We start from the raw sequence: 26992 nt of genomic DNA, 5'->3' as shown, positions 1-26992 counted from the left end.
AACTTGGCCACTTTAAGATGAGCGGACTTCAACTCCCAGAATTCCCCAGCCAGCCTGGCTGGGGAATTCTGGGAGTTGAAGTCCGCTCATCTTAAAGTGGCCAAGTTTGGACAACACTGACCTAGACAGTAACATCTTTTCAGGCTCCTAAATTAGATCCGGTTTATGTTTAGGGAAGTGGGCACCCCTGATTGATCTCCACATTTTTCCTATTTTGTGAGCAGCGCCTTTCCCTGGAAACAGGCCTGGGTAATTTGCACCCGGCTGGGTGGCCCTGGAGGGCTTGATGGCACTAGAAGAGCCACCAGCAGAGGGGAAGGCTGCATCAGCTGTCTGACCTCACTGTGCAGGCGTCTGACGTTTACCCCTCACTACTCGCAACGCCCTTCTCTCTGCACTGCTGCAGGGAAGATGCCACAAAACTCCAGCGATCTGCTGGTTGTGTCCTTGTGGTGCGGAAGAAATCAAAATGACGATGTCTGTGTTGTAGACTTTATCTGGCCTTTTACTGAAATTTTATTTCCCTCTTTTAGTAATAAGGCCAGGGCAGTCTGATGATTATCTCGTGGCCTTCCGATTAGCTGACAAGAACATTCAGGTCGCTTGCAACGTCGCTGAGTTCTGTTACTTAGCCTCAGAGGCCCTCCTGAATCAGCTCTTACCTGTCTTTTGTACTTGTCTGTTTGCTGTTGGTTTTCTTTTGTGAGTTTTTCACTGGAATAACGTTTTTGATTGGATGGCCCTTGATAACAGTCCCATATTGATTTGCCTAAAGGACGAATTGCTGCGTTGAATCATGATTGGAAGGAGAGGAGCAAGCATCTGTTTGCCTCCTAATGTCCACATTCCAAACGCAGAATGTATTCATTGTGCTCAGTTTTATAACGTGGTCATGGCTGCCTTTGTATACAGCATGTGCCGTTCCATTTTCCTGCGTTAAATTTCTCTCCCTTCCCTTTTACAGTTACGTATCCTGGGAAGGGTGGAAAGAACCCAAAGAGAAGTAAAATATTGGGAGAATGAATCAAATTGAAAAGAAATCTGTGAGGGAAGGTTGCAAAAGATGCAGCCGGTTCTGTCAAAACTGAGGAGGGGAGGGTGTTAATTAAAATTAAAATTGAAGGAAGGCAAAGTTTTTTTTCCCAAATAACCTTTACTAGAATCAGTGTTAATTTTTCCAAATATAGTATGCATTTTGTGAGGGAAGACTCTTTTAAAAACATGCAGAGCCCCCCAAAAGGATTTATTTATTTAGTTTACCTCAACGTAAACAAAAGCTTACAAGCTGCTAACAAGAAGCTCATAGAGGGGGAAAAATAAGCCAAACAAAACAGTCAGCCCTGCCCCTCAACCCCAGTTACTCCGGGGGTAATAGAGTTTCACTCATCTTAAGAATGTGACACTCTGCACTTTTCAAGTTGTTATTATTATCTTCTGGAACCTGGAGAAAGTGGGAGGAAATTCTCAGAGCTATTAAAAATACAGTTTTTTTTCCACTAGCGTTCTACATATTTTGGATAAAAAAGCCCTCATAAAAATACATAGAAGAACATACATAGAAAGGAGGGTAACAGTATAGAAACTAGAGATTATATTTTGAAATAGAAATATCAAAAAGCAATCTGCATGAAGTCCATAGTGTCTGTAACATTAGTCTGTTTCAGGAATGGTAGTTATGAAGGACAGCTTCAGTGTGGAATCTATGTGCTGACAAAAATCACTGTTGATTTCTTTCAAACCATTGATTTTGGGTTTTTCCACCTAAAATATTACATGGAAATGCCATTTGCTCCTACTTACAGCCATTGCCCAGGAACTAATACTGTAGGCAGGGAGAGGGGGTGGCATGGACGGGCTTTGGCACCCAGATGCGGAGTTAAATGAATGATTGGGAAAAAATGTGGGTTTTGTGGTATGTGAGTCTGACTCTGCATCCCGTACATTTTATGTGAAGAAAATCAAGACATCTGTTATGGCTGGCCTGGTTCCCACAAAACTTTATAGAATTTTGCTTGTGGGATGCTCAAAGCTGGAGTGGTACAAGAGCCTCTTATTGTTGGCTAGTTAAAGCAAAAGGTACTGGGAACTAGGATACTAAGAAATAGGAATCTATTTTGCTATGAGAGATTATTTTATGGCTGCTAAAAGCTTTATGGTTAAGATGATTTCTGGGGTATTTCTTGGATGATAATTAGAAAGAGCCTTGGGAGAATTTGTTTTTTGAAATAAGCATGTTTTGGTTGAGGTGGGGCACCCTTTACTCACTCTCTGTGTTGTTTCTTGCAATGGGTTTTGACACTTAACCCACCCTAAATAATGAGAAATGTTTCCACTGTTTTTCCTTTGAACAAAATTCCTTGAGTTGTGCCTGCATGACCAGAAATCACTACGTTTATGCTTGTCTGGAGGGACCTGTTTTCCCCAAAAGGGTGCCTTTTAGATACTTTGGTGCCATGCTGGGAGAGGCTGGTCTAGGCTGAGCTTATGCGCCATCTTTAGAATGCCCTTTGCAGTATCTTTAAGAGCGGTTTAGACACGCGGCCAAGGAATGCTATTAGCTTTCAATTTCCAGAGTGCCTTGGACCATGGTTATTTAAATGCTCCTGTCTTCTCTCTTCCCCTGCAGTATGCGCTCCACGTATACAACGAGGTGATGAATGTGGGGCAGAAGTATGGGATCCGGAATGCTGGCTATTATGCCCTCCGCAGCTTGCGCATTGAGAAGTTTTTTGCCTTCTGGGGCCAAGATCTGGATGCCTTCACCACCCCTATGGAATGTGGGCGAGAATTCCGGGTTAAGCTGGACAAGGTGAGGGCTGGTCCCTGGGCGAGTCTGACAGGGTTGGTGGAGCAAGTGGCCTTGAACCAGAAACACATGGCCAGTTTCCAGCACTGGAGTCCAGCTGTTGCCACCTTGCAGGATTGCAGCGGGGTGACAGCACAGAAGATTCAGAGTTGGAATGGTGGATTCACAACCCACTACAGGGGAATGGGCAATGTGCAGGGGCTGGGAGTCCCCAGCACACCATTTATGCTCCCCAAAGTTGGGGAGAACTTTAAGAGCATTTATTCCTTTAAGCCCAACACCCCCTAAAATGATTTTTCATGGGAGGGGCATCTAAGGTGCCAACCCTCAAGAATTTGGGGATGGGAACAGGCCCAACATTTCAGTCTACCTGTTCTGGTGATGTCATGATATCACTGCCCCCCCTCACGGCAGAGCGTGGCCAACTTCTGCCTGGGTCTGGATGGCCTGGGCCTTCTCCCACCCCCACCCCCCACCCCCACTTCATAACTCTTGTAAGAAATGTTGAAAACAGTATGAAAATCCCATCACCATAACAACTTTGTAGTTGGGTTGCTTGCCAGGGGATCTTCCCCAGCAGCAAGTAGAAGAAATCGCTGCAGTGGATTAAGTCATATCTCTGTCTTCCTCGGCAGGGCATGGATTTCATTGGGAGGGATGCGCTGATGGTTCAGAAGCAGGAAGGGGTCTACAAGCGCTTCACCATGTTCATCCTCGAAGACCACAACACAGACCTGGACTTGTGGCCCTGGTGGGGAGAGCCCATCTATCGCAACGGCTACTACGTCGGCAAGACCACCAGCAGTGCTTACAGCTACACGCTGGAGCGGCATGTCTGCCTGGGCTTCGTTCAGAACCTGGACCCTGAAACGGGCAAAGAGCAGCTGGTGACCCCAGACTTCGTCAACCGGGGCGAATACGAGATTGATATTGCGGGGCAGCGCTTCCAAGCCAAGGCCAAGCTGTACCCCTTCAGTTCTCTCTTCACCCCACGCCGGCGCAAGGATGAGATGGAGTTCAGCGGCTTCCAGGGGAAGTAATCTCACACAGCGCCAGACTTTTCCAGCATTGCTGTTTGGACTTCTGATAGTCTTTCTGGTCTGTTACATTTTGTATATTTTAACACTTTCCCTTCCTTTCTTCCCCAAAATGATCCTGCAGCTCCAGGTCTAAAGGATTATCTATGATGGGGAGGAGCACCCTCTGCTTTCAGAGCAAGCAGACACCTCTAATCCCTCACATGTTGCAGAGAGTTTGAGGAACGTGGTGGGACCTCTTGGGACCTGTTGCTCCCTGGGGGCACCTACTAACATCACTCAGAGGTTTACCCACATGCAAACATTCTGCTTCCTGGTCCGGTCACCACTAGGCATCCTTCAAAGGGGCTAGTAGGAGTGACAAGAGGATTACTTCATCTTTATCTCCACAGTAGGAGGTGATGCATCCTGTTAGCAGGAGGATCTTAGTAGCTTTGATTGTGCATTGACCTGTTAGAAAAATGGAAGTCCCTCAAATAGGTATAGAGCTGCCATTTCTTCCTCAGCAGGCCCTCTGCTTCCTCTTTGGGATCTGTATAATGGGAGCTACTTTTGGTTCTGCTGCCTCTCCTGTCTTTGTTCTATCGTGGCCAACCCCATCCTGGGTGCCCTCCAGAGGTGTGGGCTTCAGCTCCCAGGATTCTCAGCAACAGCTCTGCTGGCTGGGAATTCTGGAAGATGACCTTCTGCAAGCAGCCAGGTTGGAGAAGGCCATTTCCTCGTATATGTGCAGCTTGCGCAGTGCATGAGGTGTATGGGGCCTTTCACTGAAGCGATTGGGGAGTGGAGAGGGTCTTACTGTGGGGTAAGCAGCTTGTCTCTTAATTTTTAAGGCTGATCCAACATGCAACTTTGCCTTGTAATCTAACCATTGCCCCCCCTCCCCCCATCTAAACCCTGCATTTGGCCGACGCTGATGCAGGCACCGCACCTCCAACCCGGGTGGTCATCACAATTGCAGATCTCAGGTTTCAGCATGAGGCTGGGCGATCCACGAGCCACCTGGAGACCACCTTCCCTGTCATTTTTGGTGCTCCAAAGGCCCACCGGGTTGTAGCTGCAAGATTCTGCCACGAAACAAAATGTTACAGCAGTGCAGCTTTTTGCTTGTTGGGAGGTGAAGATCAACAGTGATGAAATCCTCTCATGGTGCTTCTGGTAGGCTTAATGCCCCTGCTTTGCCTCTTTTCCCCCCGTCCCCTCCACATGCTGGTAGGGAATTGCTTGGCCAGGAAGACTGGCCTTTTTGGACACATGGCCTTGCCAGTTTCTTCCCAAGAGAATAAATGCAATGCTTTGCTTTGTAGATTTTCTTCCATCCTAGCCAGCCTGGTCATTCTTACTAAGCCTCAATCTCCTTTTAGCCTTCCTCCGGATGTGGGCTGGGAAGGGGAAATTGGGGAAGGTGGTTCTGTTCCAAAGGTCTCAAACTGGTGGCCAGAGACGTTTTTCCCTTTGCCCTTCCCTCTGTTCTTCTGCCTGTGCCCTCTCCTCTGCTGCTCTAGGAGGTGTGTGTAGTAGGGCAGGCCACTTAAAGGCAGCAGGAGCCGCACCTCTTCTTATCCTGCCAGTTTCCCATCCTGGGATGTGGGATGGGGTGAGTGTTTTCCAAATAGATCTGTTGGTGGAAATCCCTCACCTCATCCTGAGGGTCTGGCTCAGGCCTTGTTTACAACAGAGGGGCTGCCTTTTCAGGCTTCCAGGACAAGTGCAGTCTGGAAGCAGCACTGAGGGAAGCCCAGCAGCACCTGCCTGGGAATAGTCCAAGGGCTGCGAGACCTCTTTCTCTGAGATCAGAGGCTGGCCAGGCTACAGCACCCTGAATGCCTAGCCTGCGGGCTGGTGTGCTCTGCTTGGGAAGAATTTGAGAAGAGCTGGCCGTTCCCCAGCAGATTTAAAATCTGCAAAGCTCTTGGAGCAAACAGGGCAGCAGGATCAGGGAAACCTGTGGGCACACCCAGCCTTCCCCCATCGGTGCCCCTTGGGTTGTGTTGCACTACAGTTCCCATCACCTGTCACCACTGGTAAGAGGAATATACCTGGGGAGGTCTGGTTTGTGCTCATAGAAAGCAAAGCTCCTGTGGTAGTTTGAAACTCCTCTGATTTTGCACCCGTTGTCCTTGTGCCAAAGACATCTTTCCCTTCACCATCTTGCATCATCTTCCTGCAAAGGTTTGAGTGAGACTCCCCCCCCCCCCCGCCACTTTTGGCAATACCTGCAAGGCTTTTCAGTGTGTGAACTGTGTCCAAACACATATTCTCTTTGCAGGACCTCTTCCACCCAACACTTGCATTCCTTTGAATTCTGGCCTAACTGGCCCTGCCTTTTTGGAAAATGCTGGAGGAATTCTGCAAGGAAGTCCTCCTCTGCTGCCCCCCCCCCCAAACCAGCCCTTTGCAATTCTCAGATGCACTTTAGGATGCTCCTCTATTTTGACATTGAATGCCCTCCTCCCCAGATCTTTGGTTTCTTTCTGGAATTCAACTCCAAAATCTGTGGAGGGAAGTATCGTTGTTGTTATGATCATTTACAGTAAATGAAAACTCTGGGCAGATTCTTCCACCAGGGCCTGAAGCTGAGAAACCTCCTCCTCTTCAGAGGGCCTTATGCTTGTGGTGTTAACCAATGGAAGGGGCTTCACTTGGCCTTGTCCTCTGCCCTGTCTCAGCTACTTAGTGCCCACAGTCTTGGCTGCAGGAGGACCCCACGGTGGAAGCTGGGACATGAAGAACCCCTCCAGCTTTGCGAGGTATCTTTGTGGAGGTCTTATCTGGGGGAATCTGCTAAGCCACCCAGCTTTCCTTCAGGAGAACATCACTCCTGGCCTGAAATCCACCACAGAGCACCAGCTCAACTCACCAGTCCTGCCCTTCTCCAACAGGGAAGCTGCTGCTGCTTCATCACACAACCTATCTGCAAAGACCTCTTGTCCCACGGTTGTTTTTCAAGGCCACTGGGTTTGTACGTCAATAAAGAGTTGATTAGCTACAACTGCTACCCAAGCAGTGTTTTGAAGTTTGGTGGAGGACCTGTGTACCTCGTGTTGGGGGGAAGGATTTCTGAACAATCTGCAAATCCAGTGCTGGCTTAGTGCTTATTTGGGAAGGTTGTGAGTGCTCAGTGCTGTGGGGTTGTGTGTGTTTGTGGTGGCCTAGAATTCCTGCCTTACAACCCTGCTTTAACCACAGCCCTGAAGCCCCTTCCGTGTGCTTAATGCAGCCATTTATACGAGCCACTGATCCCCCGCCTCTCCTCCCCCTCCAGAGACAATGCAGCCTTTCAGACACGGATTGGCCAGTTTCCCCCCATCTGGTGCCCTCCCAGCGCGTCGCCACTACTGGTGCAAATTCTGCACCCACAAAGCAGAGCACTTTTTGTAGCTTAGATGTTCTGCTCCCTGCCTTTCTGGCTCAGTCGGATAAGCGGCCAAGTTGGGGATATGCATGGGGGTGGGTGGGTGGGTGGCCAGGCCAGAGGCAACTATTGCTGTGGCATTTGGGGAGAAGAGCAGCAGCAATGCATTAGCTTTGAAAGATGAGCCTGTTCTGCCATGCCCAGGAGCCCCAACTGTTGATTTGCAGAATTGACTCTGAGGCAGCCTCAGTTTTCCTCATGCGCCTGCAGCGTATATGACAAACGCTCAGGAGGATCATTTTTTTATTCTTAAAATAGTCTTTCCGTGAGCCCACCTCAAAAGAAATCTTCCTTACGAGGAAGAACGAGTTAGGCTTTGTTCTGATTTGGATAGAGGGCAGCCATTCCACGCGTAGTCTGCAGTTGCCCTAAATTAGCCAACTGTGTAACCAACCAATGTAGTTAGCTGTGGTTCTGTCTTGTTTCAGCTCAGAAAACCGGATTGAGTAAACCATGCGTAAGTTAACCAAAGGCATTGTAAGAAGAGAGCCATGTTCGTTTACAGTGGCAACAAATCAGGAGGAGTCTGGTAGCACCGTTTCAAGTAACAGTTCATGAAAACTTGAATTCATTAGTCGGAAAAGGTGCTATCAGACCCCTCCTGATTTTTAATCAAGGGCAGTTATGTTTTGCAAACACAGCTAGGCTGTCCCTGCCTCTTGACTATCCAAGATGGGCATCAAGGTGATCATGACAGTGCAACACTTGTCAGAAGTGGGCTTTGACCGCATAGTTGCCAGCTTGCCTTTCTTGAACAGCTGTTCCCAGAGCTAATGACCTTGTTTCTAATCCTGAACATTTTTCTCTCCATTGGGTGACTAGCCACAATTTTGTAGTCAAAGCATTTGACACAGTATCATAATGAAACACACTTTTAATAACTGCTGTCCACATATCAAATCTAGTTTGTTTATATAGATAAACAGCTCACAGGGTCTACTGGTATCAAGTCTGAGTGAGACTGTTTTAATGCAGATACCTGTAAATGCCTCCTTGCTAGGCTTAGAAGCAAGTTATAAAAAAACGCTGAACCAATTTCTCTGCCCGAAGAGGAGTCGGAGCCACCCAGCTCTCAAAGGAATACAGTCGTGGTCCAGAAAATAATGTATGTTGTGTCTTTTCTCCAAATGTGGAATAAATTCCAGCAGCCTGCTCTCTGACTAAGCTGAAAATGCTGCAGTCCTGAGTGGCCGATGCTACCCGCTTCTGGAGCCAAATTTCCAAGCTCTGCAGCTACTCTACTCTGACTTGGTCTGCTTTTTATGTTTAAAAGCTGCACAAAATCTTACATGCTGGCTTAGGGTGGCACCTACTTCTAGTAAAGCCCACTGATCCATCATGGGAGTTTGCTCTGCTCTTGCTTACAACTCAGATCACAAAGAGTTAAGTGCCTTCCAGTTCTTTGCTTCTGTCTGTGGTTGCAAGAACTCCAATCGCTGTTCTTGGTCTTCCTCATAAGACGATGGGGCTTCCCGTCTATCACTTCTCTCCAAAGCCTCTCTAAGGGGAAAGCTAATGGGGAAAGTATCCAGCCATGAGTGGAGAGAGGAGCGTCTGACTTTTAGCCGATCAAGACCCACTTTGGCTCCTCTGATGGCCCATTCCGGGTAGAATCATAGAGTTGGAAGGGACCTTGGAGTCTTCTAGTCCAACTCCCTCTTGCGGGTAGAGCTACACCCTAAAGGTTCCTGCAACATATGTTCCTGACGTTCCCCAAGGCCTGCCTGATGGGATTCCACAGGGGCTCAGAATTCATATTGGGAAACCAACACTGTGACCTTGAAGATGTGCTTCCCTAGAAGGATCTTCTGTGCAAATTCAGTCATTTCCACCTCGGCCTCCATGGTTGTTGGTCCCAGGGCTGGGTGGGTGAGCACCAGTTCCCCCGTGTGCTGGTCGGAGTGCTGCACCGAAAGCTTCCCCTGGCTGTTGCCCCCCAGGAGGGCAAAGCGCAGGCTGTCCCCCAGAGAGTGGCTGGTGGACATCTTGAAAAGGACCCGGGGCACGGTGCGGTTGGACTGGAGGGGCAGGTAGTGGAACGAGATGGCGTGAGCAGCTTTCTGACAGGCTTGGCTGCCCATGGGGCAAGGGCTCCGTTCACACTGCCTGCAAGGAGGAGGCAGAAAAGAAACACCCAGTCAGGGCTACCTTGAGTTAGGCAATCTTTGGTGCCCAGGGGGCATGCCTGAATTGGGGGAAAGCATCATGGCATCTAATGGCTGCCAGGAGGGAGCTTGCTTCTGGACATAATGGCTGTTAGGTGGGCAAGGCCAGTCCAAAACACCCGTTTACCAAAAGACAGATGGTTGGGCTGCCATTCCACTTCTCAGGGGTATCCACAGGGATCAAAAAAACTCAAAATGACAGGTGGACAGCACGATCATACCCAGCCCCCTTTTTGCTTGATTTGATTGCCCACCATCTTGATATTTTTTGACCCCTCCTGATGAATTACCCTGGTCATGAATAATACTCATCTTTGCTGGCTGGGGGTGGGGAGGGGCGAAAAGAGAATAAAAATAGGGCAATTTCTTAACTACTTTGGGCTGGGCTGCCTCAGCTCCCTTGCTCGTAGAATCAATCTCCACTTCTGCCTTTCAACCCTTGTCAGCTCCAGCCCACCTCTTTTGGCATGCATCACCTGTTCCTGCAGAAAAGTGACCTTGACCACCCTTTGATTCCAGACAGCAAAGGGGGTTCAGTTCCCTGTTCAGAAACTCTTCTGAACTCATCTTAGCCCTGATGAGTGTGGGAAGGTTGGAAGTCAGTTCTGGTGTTCCTTGGCTCTCAGGACTGAGAACAGCTGCAGTCTTTTGCCCCAGGCCTGAGAGAGCAGTCGCCTCTAAGGACTACCCTTTCCCCATCCCGGGGTGTTGCATTATAACACCCCATCACATGCTAGGCATTTCTGTTAGTGCAGACTATGCGTGAATGTTACACTGGGGTGTTTACTTACAAGGCCGACGTCTTGACGTAGGTGGTGTTGAACTGGGACTTGGGGCATTCAGGCTTCACGCAGCGGAAGCCGCCAAAGGTATTGACGCAGGTCTGTCCACGGCTGCAGTCGTGTTGGTTCCCGACACATTCATCCACATCTTGCAAAGACAACAGAGAAAGTCTGTCTGCCGTGTCTCGGCCCTGGTGGTCTGGAGCCCTGCTGTCCCACGACTCCTGGCAGATTATGGACCCTCACCCTGCTCTAGGAATTTGGCAGAGGGCAAGAACTGCGGTGGGCTACTGGCACTGATGCTCTTCTGATCACAGCAAGGAAGTGCCTATTTAAATAAACAGGGATATAATTCCCCGACTCTGCAGCTCCTCACTGCAACTGACAATAATCCATGTCCTTGCTCTTAAGGGATGAATGTGGGGCAGAGGTGGGCATCCATGGGCTGAGTGCAGTCCAGCCTCTCACTACCTCTGGAATGAATGGGGCCAACACTTTCAGCCCCATGCTTTTGTGTTTTGTCCTTTAAAACACGCACACACAAAACAACCTGATTGATGAGGAGGCGTAAAACGGGTAAAACGCGCGCTCTAAGTTTCTACAATTTAATATCCCCGCTTTGACTGAGGATGGAAGGGCAAAAACGTTGACCTGCAATCTCTGTCTACCAGAAAGATGTCCATCCAGCTTCTAGGACTAAGAACAATGCTTGAGAATCCTGTTCTCACTCTATCAAAAGCTTACTATCCCATTCTATTCCTAGCTGAGCTAATATTCTTTTGAACGCTCCTCAAAAAGTTTTTTATGTGATGCAGAAACAGTCCTTGGCTGTGTTTTAAGGCATCAAATATTTGCTCTTAGCGTCTGAGTTATTCTAAGGCCCTAAAGATGATTGATTGATTGATTGCATTTATATACTACCAAATGAACACAGGACACTTAGTAGTTAACAATAGCACTAAAACATCTAAAGTAAGGTTGAAATCCTCCAAGCAGTTACCTTAAAATATATTTGGTACAGATACAATATAAATAAGTACAAATCTTGTAACATTTATAAAAAGACACAGATCCCCCAACTACCAATAAAATCAGGGACTACTGCTATCTTCCACCAAACTCTGCAGAAAGTTTCCATCTTGAGCGATTATGTGCCATCATGTTGGTATCAGCTCTTCATGACCCCGCAGACTCACCTCCAGGATGAACCATCTGCCAAACATTCCCCAGAATAGCTCCATCTTAACTAGCTTCAAACAGAGAGGGCAACGCAGCCTCCAAAGGGAGACTGTTCTACAAAACGGAAGCAGCAGCACTTCCTGGTCTTAATCCCCACCCCTGGATGTCACTAAAGTGAGATATAAAAGTTTCTCCCAGGATGTTTGTATCAGATGAGTTGGTTCCAACTGAAGGATGCCAAGCCATATATGCTTCAGTAGATCAAAATCAACCCTTTGAATTGCTCTTGGAAATCAGTGGGCAGCTAACCCAAGACCTGCAGAACAGGCGCTACATTCTGTGGGTGACCAGCACTCAGAGAAGAGTCAAGCTCCTGCATTCCACACCAACTATGGTTCCAAGCGATCCCCAAATGCGGACTCGTATAGAGCACATGGTAGGAGTCCAGACCAGTAGCGATGAAGGCACGAGTCCCTGTTGCAAGATCATCATGCTCCAAACAGGTGGGAAAGGGTTAATCCTTCCTCTGGCTGCCTTCCTAGTGAAAATCACCCACTCCTTGGGCACAAAATAACTCCCTTTTTCTAAGCTGGAATGCAACAGAGGGTAGAAAGAGAAGGATGGAAAGAGAGGGCAGAAAGAAGGAAATGACCAAGAGAAGATGGATGATGTCCCCAGGAATAAACCATCCCCTAAAGATTTTCACCAGGGAACACAGACTTATTAGAAAGGAAAACTTCCCAAACCTGCCCTCAAACTCCCAATTCAGCCACAGAATGGTGTGACTCCCCCACAATTCTCCCATGTCTGCAAAGGGACTCACCACTGCATATGTTCTGCTCAGCCTGAAACCGATAGCCGTCCGGGCAGGTGCACTGGTAAGACCCAGGTAGGTTCACACATTCGTGGAGGCAGATGCGGGTATGGTAGTTGGACTGGAACAGCTGGCATTCATCCACATCTGTGGTGGAGCAGGAAGCTGCTGAATGAGTCCCCGGGGCAAAAAAAGACCTCCACAATCCCTGCTCAACTCAGGGCCCAGGTGAGGGTGAATTCACACAAGCAAGATCCCTGCTCAGGGTACAATGCTCAGCAATGCTTTGCAGGAGGAAATGGGCGTTGTAGAGCCAAAACACGGAAGAGGCTCTGCTTCGGGCCCTTGAGCTGAGAGGCATTGCCACATCTGCAAAATGTGCTAAGCTAAGGTGGGACCAAGCCACAACAAAATGGTTCACATTGCATGCTAAGGCAAAACAAAGCCACCCCATGATGGCTTAACCATGGTCTGGTTGACACAACACTCTATGATGGTGATGGGCAATGACAGATCACAGGCGTTCCCTCCTTGAGATTGCACTGCCCACATTCAGCAGCAAAACGACTGAGTTTCACCAGCGCAAGGCCAAAGATTCCCCACTTCCTTTCTGTTACTGGCTGTAGGCAGAAACGTACATGTTCATCCACTCAAAATCAGGTAGACATGGAACTAAGAAAATTCAAGGAAGCAGAGCGCCCCATTTCCTCCTTTAACCCCCACTAAAATGGGCTAAAATAGCTGTTTCCTGGGGGAGTGTCCCCCAGGAGATTTAAGGATAGAAATGTGAGTGGGAGGCCGATCATTCCATCACCCTCCCCCCTGCAATTCTTGGAAAATGTTCAGGTGGGGGATAATGGGAGTTATAGTCCCACAAAAGTAGTCAGGCAGCTCTCTGTTCCATTGGTTCCCTGGGACCCTCCTGCTGGGTGGGAAGCACACAGCACCTGAGCCTATGTCTCTTTGGTAGCACAGACAATTTCCTGATCCCTTGGCTGCAGAATCACCCAGCAAAAGCGTCGGCTGACGGTAGTGACCTAGCTTGTTTTTATTTTCTTGTTGAAGCATCTGTGATTGTTTTACTGCAAGAAGCAATAAATGGTAGAATTCTGGGAGCAGCAATCGCCACTTTGCTTGAGGGCCCCCGGTTGGGGAAGATGGTACCCAGCCCCCCTGCTTACCTTGACACATGCCTCCCCCCATCAACTGGAAGCCAGCATCACAGCTGCACTGGCGTGAGCCCCCAGGATTCTCCGCACAGTGGGGTTGACGGCTGAACGTTGTGTTCCTCACGGCTGCCCCATCTGTGGTCAAGAGGCCACCGTAAGCGTGGACTTTACCGTGACAAATGAGCAGAGCATGGGGCGGGGAGGAGACGGGGCCTCCAGGGTCTCCTCGCTGCACAGGCTTTTTACAGCCCCCACTAAGGGCAAGACATACGTGAGCCAAGCTTCCCCCAGTGAGTACACAGATGCATCCCTGCTGTTTTCCTGGCAGCAATATCAAAATGGGGGTTTGTTTCTGTCCTCTCCATCTAGCCTGGTGGTCTCCCAACCAAGTGCTTCCAGAGTCAATTAAATACTGGCCCTGTCAAAGCCGGTGTGATGCGGGGGTCTGAATTTTGATCTAGGGTTGGGAGCACCCCTATTCAAATCCCTGCTCAATCTGGATGCTTAGAAGGCGACTCTACAGCTCCTTTGCCACCCCTCCATCTAACTTCCCCCCAAGGGAAGAAACGGCCAGTTCCGCTTCTCCCATCCTCAGGATTCAGAGCCCTTTTACCAGCGCAGCCCAAAGCGTCTCTCTTACTTACAGGAATAAACTGGGGCCTGGCAAGTGCCCCCTGACCAGCCGCTGGGGCACAAGCAGCTGAAGCGGTGAACACCATCCACGCAGGTCCCTCCATTGGCACAGGGCTGGCTGGCACAATCCTTGATGCCTAGTTGGGGAGAAAAAAGAAAGGGACACACTTCACTGGAACGAGGATTGAGACTCAGTCCTCTCCTCCCTTAGCAGGACCCAGGCGTCGACAGAAGGATGCTCTCCTGGGCATCTAGAAAAGAGCAAGGACCAAGAGGTGAGCGAGCTGCGATGTCCACCTCCTTCCCTCGGAGTGTGTGGAATTAGGCTCTAAGGGCACCAATGGGCAGAGCTTCCACTCGGTGTGCCAAAGCCTGGCATCTTTTTTTTTTTTTTTTTAATATATTTTTTTTATTTTTTACAACAAACACATACAAACAATAACATAAAAAACATTAAAAAAAACCATCTTCCATTTTAAACCGTGTGTCAGCCAGTTACCAATCATTTGTGCCATCCTTTCATAGTCTTCACTCATCATTTATATAAAATCTCATGTCATCTATCTAACATATATTTATATATTTATCAATTATCAATTATTATTCATTTGTTACTAGTCTATAACATCAGCTTTCATAATAAGATTTATATCATTTTTATCCATTGATTATATATATATATATATATAGTAATTTACATCAGTTTGTCAAGTTTCTATTATATAATTTGCTGATCTATTACATTACTATATCTTTTCATCCAACCATTGATAAAACAGATCCCATATCATATAGAATTGTTTATCTTCTTGCTCTCTAATTTCAAATGTTAATTTACTCATCTCTGCACATTCCATAATTTTCTTAATAACTTCCTCCTGCATAGGTACTTTTTCATTTTTCCAGTTTTTAGCAAATACAATTCTAGCCGCTGTCAAAACATTTACAATCAAATATTTCAGTTCTTTACTATATGTTTCAGGTATAATTCCTAATAGAAATGTCTCTGGTTTAAAGTCTATATGTTGTTTTGTCATTTTTTCCAACCATGTGTGGATTTTAATCCAATATCTTTTAGCTTCTGGACATGTCCACCACATATGGTAATATGTACCGGGCTTCTGATGACACTTCCAACATTTATCAGACTTGTTCTTATACATTCTCGCAATCCTTGCTGGAGGTAAATGCCACCTATAAAACATCTTATACAAGTTTTCTTTATATGCAGTTGACATTGTCATTTTATAGTTTTGAGACCATAGTTTTTGCCACTTCTCTAAATCAATTCCATATCCAAAATTTTTCCCCCATGCAATCATTGTATCTTTAACCTGTTCTTCCTCCATCTTAAATTCTAGTAAATGTCCATAAAGTTTTTTAATCACCTTTTCATCAGTGCCCATCAAAATTTTATCTAAAACAGTCAGCTCATCATAGATACCTTCTGTTTTAAAATCTTTATCAAATCTAGATTGTATTTGCAAATATGAAAACCAGTTCATTTTTATACCTTGTTCTTCTAACGCTTGCATAGTTTTAAGTTCACCCTTTTCATTCAATATCTCAGTATATCTAACTGTTTGTTCCTTTTTATATGTTATTGGATAAGAAAAGCTTCAATAGTGGATATCCATCGTGGAACTTTTAAATAATATTGTCTTCTTATCTTCTCCCAGTTTAAAAACAATGCCTCTCGAATATAGTGCCTTCTAAAGTAGCCCTGTGTTTTCGTTCCCTTATACCATAAGAAAGCATGCCAGCCCAACAACAGGTCATGTCCCTCTAAAGTCAATAGTCTATTATTTCTTAAAGTTATCCAGTCCTTTACCCACATCAGATTTGTCGCCTGATAGTATAATTCCCAGTTAGGCAAGGCAAACCCACCTCTTACTCTTGCATCTTGTAGTAATTTAAGCTTTATTCTTGCTTTTTTGCCCTGCCAGATATATTTCAATACAATTTTATTTAAATCATCAAAAAACTCTTTCCCTAAACGAATTGGAATTGTCTGGAATAAATATAATATTCTAGGCAATATATTCATCTTAATAGTGGATATTCTCCCAGTCATTGATAATTGTAGATTCTCCCATTTTGTCAGATCTATTACAATCTGTCGTTTAAGTTTAAGATAATTATCCTCCTTCAATGTACTACATCTTGGTGTAATGTATATCCCTAGGTATTTAACCCTGTTTGTAACCTGTATTTCCAAGACTTCTTCCAATTCTTTCTTTTGCCTTGCTAGCATATTCTTTGTTAATATCTTTGTTTTGTCTTTATTTATTTTTAGTCCTGCTACTTTTCCATATTCTTCTATCTTTTCAACTAATTTAGGTGCTGTTTCCAGTGGGTCCTCTAGTATAAATACTAGGTCATCTGCAAAAGCTTGCAATTTGTACTCTTCCTTTTTAATCTTCATTCCTTTTATTTCTTTCTCTTCTCTTATATTCCTGTTCAACACTTCTAGTGTTAAGACAAACAACAAGGGCGATAGTGGACAACCTTGTCTCGTCCCTTTTGTTATGTCTATCTGTTCTGTTAAATCTCCATTTATCATGATTTTTGCAGTCTGTTTATGATATATTGTTTCAATGGCTTGGGTAAATTTTCTACCAAAGCCCATTTGTTCCAGTTGCAGTAGCATAAATCGCCAATTCACGTTGTCAAAGGCTTTTTGTGCGTCTAAAAATATCAGGGCCATTTGCTTTTCAGGGTGTGCCTCATAGTATTCCAGTGTGTCCAGAATTACTCTCATGTTGTCTTTAATTTGTCTCTTTGGCAAAAATCCGTTTTGGTCGGCATGGATAAAATTATTTAAATATCTTTTTAGTCTTTCTGCCAATATTGAAGCAAAAATTTTATAATCTGAATTTAGTAGAGATATAGGTCTATAATTTTTAACCTGTTGTGGGTCAGTGTCCTCCTTTGGTATAAGTGTAATATATGCTTCAGTCCATGTTTGGGGTATCCTCTTCTTTGTCATAACTTCATTCATAACTTCCAATAGTTGAAGGCTCAATATGTCCTGGAAGGTTTTGTAAAATTCCACTGGCAGCCCATCTGGACCCGGGGCTTTCCCGACATTCTGCTTTTTAGAGCTTCTGTTAGTTCCATCATAGTTATATTCCCCTCTAACATTATTTCAATGTCTTTAGGTATCTGAGGTAATTTCGCTTTCTGTAAATGTTGTCTTACTTCTTCTTCTTGTACATTCTCTTGATAGTACAATTTTCCATAGTAATCTTGTATAATTTTTTTCTTGTCCTCATTACCAAAGCAGATCTGTCCTTCTTCATTTATCAATTGATTAATCCTTTTTGATTCTCTCTCTTTTCTCAGTTTATAAGCTAACCATCTACCTGGTTTATTTGCATCTTCAAAATAATTCTGTTTAGCACTTCTAATTTTTTGTGCCAGCTCCTCCTTTTCCATTAATCCCATTTTATGTTTAATTAAATCCATTTTAGCTTTAATATCTTTTTTTTGCGGGGATTTCTGTAACTCTTCTTCCAATTTTTTATGGTCATCCTCCAATAGTTTAAAAGTCTTTTTCTGCGTTATGTTTCTTTTCCTTGTATAATCTATTATTAAACCTCTTGTATAAGCCTTCATTGTATCCCAAAGATTCTGTAATGATGTATCCTCTTTTTTATTTACATTAAAAAGAAGGTAAGTTCTTTCTCTATTTTTTGTTTGAAATCTTTTCTTTTTAGTATCCTGTTATTTAAAGTCCATCTAGATCTCTTCCGTTGTCCTTTCCAGATAACTACCATTGGGTTGTGGTCGGCCCAAATACTTGTTTGTATTTCAATTTCTCGAATGTTAGCAAATAAATCCGCTGACATCCATATCATGTCAATTCTAGACCAAGATGCATGTCTGTCTGAATAAAAAGTATATTGTTTGTTTGCTGGGTTTCTTTCTCTCCAAGCATCTTTCAAGTCTATTTCTTCTGTCATTCGAAGGAAGGATTTTGGCAATGTCTTCCTAGTTCTCTTTGTCAATTTCTGTGTTTTATAGTCTAATTGATCATTCATTATTCCATTAAAATCTCCCATCATACAAATATTAACATAATCCAATTCAGCTATTTTCATATGTAATTTCCTATAAAATTTTTCTTGATTGTCATTAGGCGCATAAATTGCAATTAAAAGAGTTTTAACATTATTATCTATTATTTCAACCATCAAAATCCTTCCATCATCATCCGCATAGATTTGTTCTGCTGGCATTGTATCTCTAATATATAGGACCACACCTCTTTTTACATTGTGGCAAGGAAGTGAATAATTTACCCAGTTTTTTTTGCTGCAACAAATATTCGTGTTGTTTTTTGATATGTACTTCTTGCAGACAAATTATATCAAACTTTAACTTCTCTAATTTATGAAATACTTTCCTTCTTTTAATAGCCAAATTAAGTCCATTTATATTGATCGTAATCAATTTTCTTTCCTCCATGTTAGGCTTTATACGAGGGTTTAATTGCTCTAGTAGATCTTACTTCTCGTTGTTCTCTAGGAGCACCATCTCCCCCACTTTCTTCTTTTTCTTTTCCAGTTGCTGCTGCACCTTCTTCTTGAAACTCAATTAACGACTCTTCCTTTTGTGTGTCTTCTTCTTTTCCTTTAAAAAATTCTGAATAGAATAGCTCTGCTTTTTGGACTGTATCAACTCTTTGTCTTTGCTCCTGCCAAGTGAACTGAAGACCTTCTGGAATCAGCCATCTGTAGTTTACTCCTCTTCTAAGTAGCTCTTTAGTCAGGAATGAGTATTGCCTTCTTATATCTCTTACTTTTCTTGGCACCTGCTTCAGGACTACAATTTCTTTATCTTTATACTTTAGTGTTTTCTCTCTTGCCACCTGGAGTATCTGTGCCTTAATAGTTTTTTTAGTAAATCTTATGTGTACTTCTCTTGGTAGTTTATTTCTCATTGCATATCTCGTATATACACGAAAGATTTCATCCATCCCATCCGACATCTTCTCTGTGGTTATCTCCAATGCTTCTGCCAGTATTTCTGTCATTATTTCCGCAAGGTTTTCACCTTTTCCTTCCTCTATGTTTTGAAATCTCAAATAGTATTCTGATTTATCAATTTCCCATCCTAGCAAGTCACTCCTGGCTTTTTCGACTTCACTCAGTCGAGTATCAATATCTCCAATTTTCTTATCTCTTTGTGTGTCTTCATCTTCAATTTTCTTAAATCTCTCCTCATATTTTGTCATCATCTGTTGTATACTTTCATCTGTCTTTTCAATTCTATGCTCAATATTCTCCGTCCTCTTTCCAATCTTCTGAATTTCTTGCATAATTGCCTGTAATGTCACTTCCTTCTCTTTTTCATATTGTATCATTGTCTGAATTGAACGTTGTCTCCCAGGAGGTGAAGAGGAAGCTACTGACGTTGATGGGATTGGGGCTGTTATTTTCTTGCTCATCTTGATGCTTAAAGCTGCAGAAAAAAGAAAAAAGGGAGAGAACAAGGCAAGAACCACAAATACTATTCCACAAAATGGAAATGAAAAACAATAAAAAGGAGATAAAAATAAACCTGGAAATAAAAGGGAATGGAAAAGGAAAAACCTTCAGGCACTTGTCCGCCTTAATCCAATAGTATACAGTTAAAAAAATTAAAGGAAGGGGAAAAGAAAGCTAAATTTCTTTTCCTTTAAAAAAAAAAAAAAAAAAAAAAAAAAAAACCAAGGCTCTAGCAAGAAGTACGCTACTGCCACTAAATGTCCAAGGCTCTTGTGACTAAATCAGGCTTTCCACCTTAAACATTTTCAGAATCCACTCTCCGCTATCTTGTTTATAAATATTCAGGTGGCACCTATATAAACAGTTTATGATGCACTTCGCTATCTTTTTAAGAGTCCTTGAGTATGAGTAAAACAAGTCACAGTAGAAAAAACAATATATATATATATATCCAAGCCTCTAGGTGGCAGTGCTACTTTCTTTCATTAGCTTTCACTTCGCTTTTCCTCTTTCCCAGCCAGAGAGAAAGGAGAGGAAAAAAAAAAAGGGAAAAGAAGAGAAAAAGAAATATGCTTCTTAAAACACTAAAAAAAAAAATCTTAGTCCTAATGCTTGAAATCAGAAATTATTGAGTATCAAACAGAAAAGCCAGTCCAGTTGAGTTTAAAAATGGAATAAACCACACTGTGCCAGATTCAAGTCCATAAAAAGGGAAAGTTAAATAACTAAAAAGAATTTTCCCAAAGGCTTAATCTCGCCGCTTAGTCCCACTTTTCTTCACTTTTAAAAATTCACTTTGGATTACTTAGGGTGTTCTCTAAGCAAAATTGAATAACAAAGGTCCATCTCACCCGGTTGGCACACTTTCTTCTTCCGTTTGGAGCTGTCCCGGCTTTTGCAGTCTCAATGGCTGCCACTCCGTCGCTGGTTAGGGTCAAAATCAAGAGAGCAGAAGGATGGTCTCAAGTTACAGGAAGGCAGATTCCAGCGGAGTGTAAGGGGGGAAAGCAGTGGCAGAGAAAACTCAGGGATCTACAGAGGTGACGGACTCTCCTTCGCTGGATGCCCTCAAGCATTGGCTAATCAATCACCTCTGGTGAACACTTTAATTCAGATTCTGCACTGAACAGTGTGACTTGATGGCCTCCATGGTCTTGGCAAACAGTCTGAGTCTCATATTCTATACCCACAGTTTGTTGCTGCATCCCGAGAACCTGATCCTTAATTTCTCAGCATCTAAGTTTCTAGCCCAGTGTTTCTCAACCTTGGCAACTTTAAGACGTGTGGACTTCAACTCCCAGAATTCCCCAGCCAGCATGGGAGTTGAAGTCCACACGTCTTAAAGTTGCCAAGGTTGAGAAACACTGGGCTAGACCCTAAGCCAGAAAAAGTAGAGATGAAAATATGCTGACCGGGTGTCCATGTCGTTCCAAGCCTTTACGTCCTATTCTGACTTTCATTCAGTGGTGTAAACCCAGCTTCTGCATCTGGTAAACTCTTGTTTATGACATGCTCTGCAAACCCACTCAGTTATGATTTATTTTGGAAACTTGGTTTAAAATCTCATGCCCTAACCTTGCAATATTTATCTTGTTTGCCACCAGTTTCGCTGTCCTAGGTTCCTTCTATGCTATCCAGCTGCTCTGCAGAGCTGTTTTATGACTGTGAGTTTGGGAAAACCTTGTTTCATTGCTACTAGCTGTTCTGAGACACCTACAACTGGGCTTACAATGTTGTATAAAAGACAAACGTGGGTGGATAGATAAGCAAAATAAACTACGTGACTCATAGAAACACATTTTGAAGCGGCTCAGGTCCACAAAGGCAGTGGCTAAGGCTTTATGTGCATCTTGGAGGCAACGCTGCTTAAAACTCAAGATCACGGACAGGAAATCTCTCCTTCCGGCAGGCACCTACTTTTGCAGAGTGCTTGTCGTCCGCTCCAGGTCCCGTCCTCCAGGCACACCCGTGTCTCGGGGCCAATCAGCGAGAAGCCAGGGTTGCAGACGAAGTGGACCTCGTTCCCCACAGCCGTTCTCCTGCCCAGCCTCCTGCCGTTGGAGGGTGCGGACGGGAGGATGCAACTCTCTGTCGGGAGCAAGGCAGAATAGGAAGGGAAACAAGATGGAGTCGCTTCTTGGTTCCTCTAACAATTCCTGGTCTAATCGGAAGAGACTTTCCTGGTCCTGCAGCTGAATACAGAATTGAGGGATCCAAATGCAAATGACCAGACCCATTCCCAATTTTTTGCGGCCCCACTGTTCATAGAAACCTAGAAGTAGAGAGTTGGGGGGGCGATTAAAAACTTATTGAGCAAATTTAAAGGCTATGTATGCTCCAGTAGGGAAAATGCAAGCAGACTGAATCAAAGTGTTCCCGTGAAATCTGCTGTAGTTAAAAAAAAAAAAAAAAAAGCTATTGGATTTCTTTTAACTGTGTTCCTGATGCACTAACAAGACCATTAGAAGGACTTTGCCACATTCAGAATTAGTTCTCATTTTCCTTCTTCCTCCCTCCCCTTTTTCCTTTTGTGACATGTTGTTTAGACCATAGACTTCAGTTAATTCCCAGGAATAACATGGGTTACATAATAAGCAAAGACATTTCTATCGTGTCCTGTTGGCTTTGGGAGGAGCCAGTCTGCAGGGAGAATCAACAGCTAGTTCACTGGACTTCCTCAAGGCAGATCTGGGTTCAAATCCCCACTCAGCCCTGAAACAAGCTACCTCCCATGTTTGTGGGGAGGATTAAAAGGGTAGGGTGGGATAGGTGATAAAATGGTACAATAAAATGGTCCATTTTATTCCAGTGGAGTCAGTTCAATGCCCTTTGCCCTGGATTCTGCAGTCTTTCATTCCAGGGGTGCCCGCAGAGGTGGTGGGAGTCAAAAAAAAGCAAGATGGCATCTATAATAAAGTTGCAGACACCATCTTGACTTTTTTGACCCACCTCTCGGTTTGCTGCCCTTTACCGTTCCGCTTGGCCAGCTGCTTCTGGGCACCGCCTGGCAGGAGAGCAAGCTGCTTCTTCAGGCTGCGCAGGCTCCGCGCCTGGGCCTCCTCGTGAGCCAAGAGCAGCTTCTGCATCTGTCGGATGGCGGCTGCGACTCGCCGCTTGCTCAAGCAGTTCTAGGGAGGAGGAGAAAAGCAGAGCCGGTTTTGAAGAGGCTCCCCGCATCTGGGTCTGCACCCAGAAATTAAGCCAGCCTAAAAGGGGTTTTCTTCCTCCTCGTGTCTCCTAAGGCTTAGCTTCCAATCCCCTAGAAACGCTTGGGACTGAAAAGGCCAAACCCGACCTTGGAGCCCTTCAGCTCATTGCCAGAAAAGGACCCCACAGTGCACCCCTGGACTAACCTCTGGCAGGTGGCTGGAGGGTGCCATGATTCAGAAGCCCCTGGGTGACAGGAGCAGGGTCCCCTCACTGGGCTAGTTCCTGAGGCCAAAGTTACCACATAAACGAGAACGGGCTTTGTGAGAAAACACAACCACCCTTCTCTGATTGCCAAGGCTCCATATCCGGCCTGTTTTTAAGTTTTTGGTTGCTTTGCAGCACTTGAAAAGTATATTGCTGGATTATTTAGATGTTAACGTTTATGCTGCCTGGGAGCATCTGGTGAAGTTTCCTTTTGCTGCTTTCTAAGAGTTTCCTTCAACTCAAGCTGGTAACTTCACAGACTCGTTCAGGCAGTTTTTTGGCAAGAGAATAGAAGCGGTTTGGTCTCCTTCTTCTCCTTCCCAGTCAACACCCTGGGATTTCATTTCGGTCTCCCATCCAAGTACCACAGGACTGGCCCTGCCTAGCTTTTCAAGATCAGCCAAAGTTGGCTAGAAATTTCAACGGCTGCTTTTACGTTTAAATCTGGAAGCGCCTTCCACGTATGCTGGAACCACAGCTCCCAGAATCCCTAAATCAGGACAGCGACGGCCTCGCCTGGCAGGTAAAAAAGCCGCGGGGCTTGATTGTGCAGTCACCATCATGACTTTTCTGACTGCCCCCTCCCGTGGACACCAATGTACAAGGAATTATGGGAGCTGTATTTCCCAACCTATTAAGAGAGGCAATTTGGGCACACACGTTTTAGATCATGGACACAGAATGTTGTAAGCCGCCAAAGAAAACATTTGAAGAGCAATGTATAACTATTTAAAATGCATGAATAATAATACCCTTGGCTTTAATAATACCACAGGCCACCCCCACCAGGCACAACTGGCCTGTGCCTCCTCGGCCACCTAGACCCACGCTCCTGGGATCTGGCGGGCATCGTCTTTTCTCAGCCTCACTCTGTGTCCTCTTACCTGGGTACTGCTAAGGGGCAACGGCAGGATGAGGAGGACCACCACGAGTGTGGCTAACTTGGGTAGCATTTTCTGTTCTCCAAGAGATAGGAGAAGGGAAATGGCTTCCTGCAGCACCCTCAACTCTCCTTGACTAAGAAGGAGAAGAGAGAAGACAAGTGAGTGAAACTGGAAATCCAGCTCTGGCCATTGAACAGGAGGTCTTTCTCTGGCAGAAGGGAGCAGACCTCCTCCACCCTTTTCCTTCCTGACATTCTGATTCACCCCACTCTTTGGAGGAGGGCGCAAATGGACACGATCTTCAGAGGGCCAAAGAGGAAGGAAGCCCAGGTAGACGGGCCTTCATAATGCCAAGCTTCAGGGTATGGAAGGACATTGAAACCTTAAGAAGAGCCTCCAGATCCAGGCGTTCTAAAGGCCTGGGCACCGGAGCTGTTCTCGCGCTTGGATCTGTTTCTACCAATTCAAATGTTTCCCCCCCAAAACTTAGAAATTACAGTTTGACAGGATGCAAATTTCTGTTTGGGGAGGGCAGGCTTTGTGGGGGCCTCTGTTTTGTGGAGGGGGATCCCTCTACAAGGCCCCAGTGCTGCTATATTTGAGGCACCTTCTCTATCTTAGTACTGTATCACTTTCTGCAATGCCTCCTTGGTTCTGGCTGGTTTTTATCCAGATCATTTTCAATCCTGTTCTTTATGGTTTTATTTCAACAGGTTTTTAGGATTTCTAAACCACTTTGGGATTCTTTGCAATGAGAACCGGTGTAGAAATACCTGCAAAAAGGAATAATGAACTTGAAGATGCTGAGAATCACTTGCTGTGCCAGATTATGTCCCCTTTGGCCCAACAAATCTCTCCCAAGGTCCCCTATGCCGAAGGCACACCCTCTCAGCTCTTCCCAGGCAGATCTGCTCCAGATGTGCTGAGACTCACCAGGAATTGGAAAAACTGGCCTATTAAACGCACTTTTAAGGCACTGCTTTCAGCAAGGCTCAACAGCAGAACTGACCTGGAGGCACAGGTGTGTGAAAGGGATTGGCAGCATGAGGGGGCTGGCCAGACCCCGTTCGTACTCCTTTGCTCTCAGGTGGGTGCAATGTGGGTTGTGTGTAGCTCTGCCTACTTGAGAGGCCCCAGAGGACACTCGGGGGCCTCGGTCTGCCTGCCCAGATGACCCCTTGGCCTGCCCGTAGGACAGCAGCAGCTGGAGCCAGTTGGACAGGGGCTGCCTCCGGATGTCCAGCTCCAGCACGGCCAAAGAGCGGGATGCCGTTGTTCGGGTGCAGGGCGCCTGGGGGAGGTCCCGCTGCAGCCGCCACCACCGTTCTCTCTTACTGGAGGAAAGCCTGTTACTGGGGGCAGGTTACATCCAAAGGGCCTCTCCTCGTTTGTGGCTGAAGGGGTCACCCTGCTTTCAGTAAACAGAGCAGCCACCATAAATGGGGCTGTGACTGGAGCCCCCGGGTTGGGCTCCCCAGCTGGTCTTCCTCGTCCCTTGCCAACCCCTTGTCCCCAGTGCTGGGTGCCAACGTCTTCCGTCTGAGCTGGGGGGGACGGAAACTGGCCGCCCCCTCCACTGCGCCTGAGACCACCTCGGGTCACCCCCACCAGAGGCCGCCTGACCCAGCCTCCCCACCAAAAGGGCGCTGCTGCCCACATTGGTCGGTAGGGCAAACGCTCCCCCTTAAGCAGCTGGGACAGTGGGTTGTCTTCAGGGACAGAAGGAGGGGCAGCTGGGGGGAAACAGCGTAGGGCCGGGCTCGGGGCTGGGGAGGGGGGCTGACCCGGATGCCCCTCAATAGGCCCCGGCGTGCCCGCATGCCCCCCGCCCCCCCACATCCTAAAGGACGGAAAGAGGAGGCGGGGGAGGCGCGAGGCTGCGGAAGGAAGGAGGCGCGTCCGGACCCGCCGGCCCGGACTGCCGCGAAGGGAGCGAGGGCACCGACCTGGGCGGAGGGACCTCCCCGGCGGGTCGCAAGGGCCGCGCAGCCCCACCGGCGAGCCTGGTCCGGGCACGTGCCGCGTCTGCTGCTCGTCCCGCTCGCCCGGCCGCCTTTTATCCCCTTGGCGCTCCAGCCCCGCGAGAGGCGGAGACGCGGCTCCGCCTCGGCAGTGGCTCGCCGGCCGGGAGGGCCGGGCGGTCACGTGCCCCGCAGCTGGGCCGGGGTCTCCCCGCTCGGCCGCGGCGCTTTTGTCTCGCCCGTCGAGGCACGGAGCTCGCCGCCTGGCTGCGGCAGCCTTCCCCAACCGGCGCCCTCCAATGGGTTCTTAACGCTGGACTAATCGGAAAGGCCGAAGTAAAAGCAGACGCCTCCTGGGGTCGCAGGGCGGCCTGGATGCTCGGTTTCTCCGAGGCTCAGAAAGTGGCTTGGGCTTTCCCTGGCAAAGGGGGACGAGAGGGCAGGAGAAAGCCCCTTTCAAGAGCTGTGCCCACCCCAGCCCCCTTGGCACGCCGGGACGGGACTGAGCCCTTTCGTTCACCGGGACACTGGAGAGCAGGAGAAATGCAGCGTTCCTGAGTCAGAAAACAGCTAGGCTGGGAAACCAGTTACTGATCTGCTGCAGACTACAGTACTTTAATAAAATAAGCCATGGCTAGGCACTTTCTAAACTCCTGCCCAAATACCAACCTCGTATCTTTGGGGATTTCCAGGGACTAACCTGAGAAACCCTGGGGCAGGGCAAAGCTAGTTCTTTGAGGGGCAGAAAGAAGCTGGGCCCTGAGGGGCCACTTCCCCATTTCTTCTGGCGCCTCAGACGGAGCCCGTCCCTCAGGGCCCCGCTTCTTTCAAGGGGGCTGCTGTGAGGACATGGAGAGGGCGCACAAAAGCCCTCACCCACCCTCTGGGTCTGGCCCCCGGGCACTGCAGTTAGGGAGGTTCTGGGGGCACCAGCAGCCCCCTCCCCAGCGCTGGCGCGTGGCTCACCAGAGCCGTGCGCGTGCTGGCCTGGTAGGAAACACTAGCAGGCTTCCAAGGCCATCTTTGCACGCAGCTACCCACGTGCACACGGACGCACATACTCCAGGGCGCAGTTGCTGTGAGACGCAGGAAAAGAGACAAAACCCGGGATCAAACACTGTACGGGGCTGCGGAGAAAGAATCGGCAACCCATCTTGACAGGTAGATGAAGGTGAGCTCTTCCTTCTCTGAAAATGCTCAAACCTTTTGCAGGGAGGAATGAGCAAACGACTTCTGAAAAG

At 46.6% G+C, this 26992-nt stretch overlaps 2 protein-coding genes across 4 annotated transcripts in view; one reads left to right on the top strand and one right to left on the bottom strand.

Moving 5' to 3' along the window:
- The window catches only part of PDPR (pyruvate dehydrogenase phosphatase regulatory subunit), a 28792-nt gene extending 21951 nt beyond the window's left edge, over positions 1-6841 (top strand). For both annotated transcript variants that reach the window (XM_025174455.2, XM_007440307.4), the window contains exons 17-18: positions 2627-2809; positions 3442-6841. In XM_025174455.2, coding sequence (XP_025030223.1) covers positions 2627-2809; positions 3442-3846 — 588 coding nt within the window. In that variant the 3' untranslated portion in view covers positions 3847-6841. The remainder of the gene's footprint in view (positions 1-2626; positions 2810-3441) is intronic.
- Positions 6842-8254: 1413 nt separating this feature from the next.
- On the bottom strand, positions 8255-23859 carry LOC103059363 (fibulin-7-like). 2 transcript variants are annotated; one of them, XM_088135851.1, is made up of 8 exons: positions 23791-23859; positions 22464-22620; positions 21410-21580; positions 14012-14137; positions 13380-13502; positions 12208-12345; positions 10215-10353; positions 8255-9364 (listed from the first exon to the last, which is right to left on the bottom strand). In XM_088135851.1, exons 1-8 carry the CDS (start codon positions 23857-23859, stop codon positions 9004-9006), a joined length of 1284 nt encoding a protein of 427 aa, XP_087991977.1. In that variant the 3' UTR covers positions 8255-9003. The 2 variants fall into 2 exon arrangements, with proteins under 2 accessions (XP_087991977.1, XP_087991978.1); XM_088135852.1 differs by lacking the exon at positions 14012-14137.
- Between the last annotated feature and the right edge of the window lie 3133 nt (positions 23860-26992).

This window comes from Python bivittatus, unplaced genomic scaffold (assembly GCF_059951505.1).
Source record: "Python bivittatus isolate LINGU-HERP-01145 unplaced genomic scaffold, Pbiv_v1 ctg000190_np1212, whole genome shotgun sequence".
Taxonomy (NCBI): domain Eukaryota; kingdom Metazoa; phylum Chordata; class Lepidosauria; order Squamata; family Pythonidae; genus Python; species Python bivittatus.
Note: the sequence above shows the minus strand (reverse complement) of the source record. Positions and strands in the feature narration are given on the sequence as shown.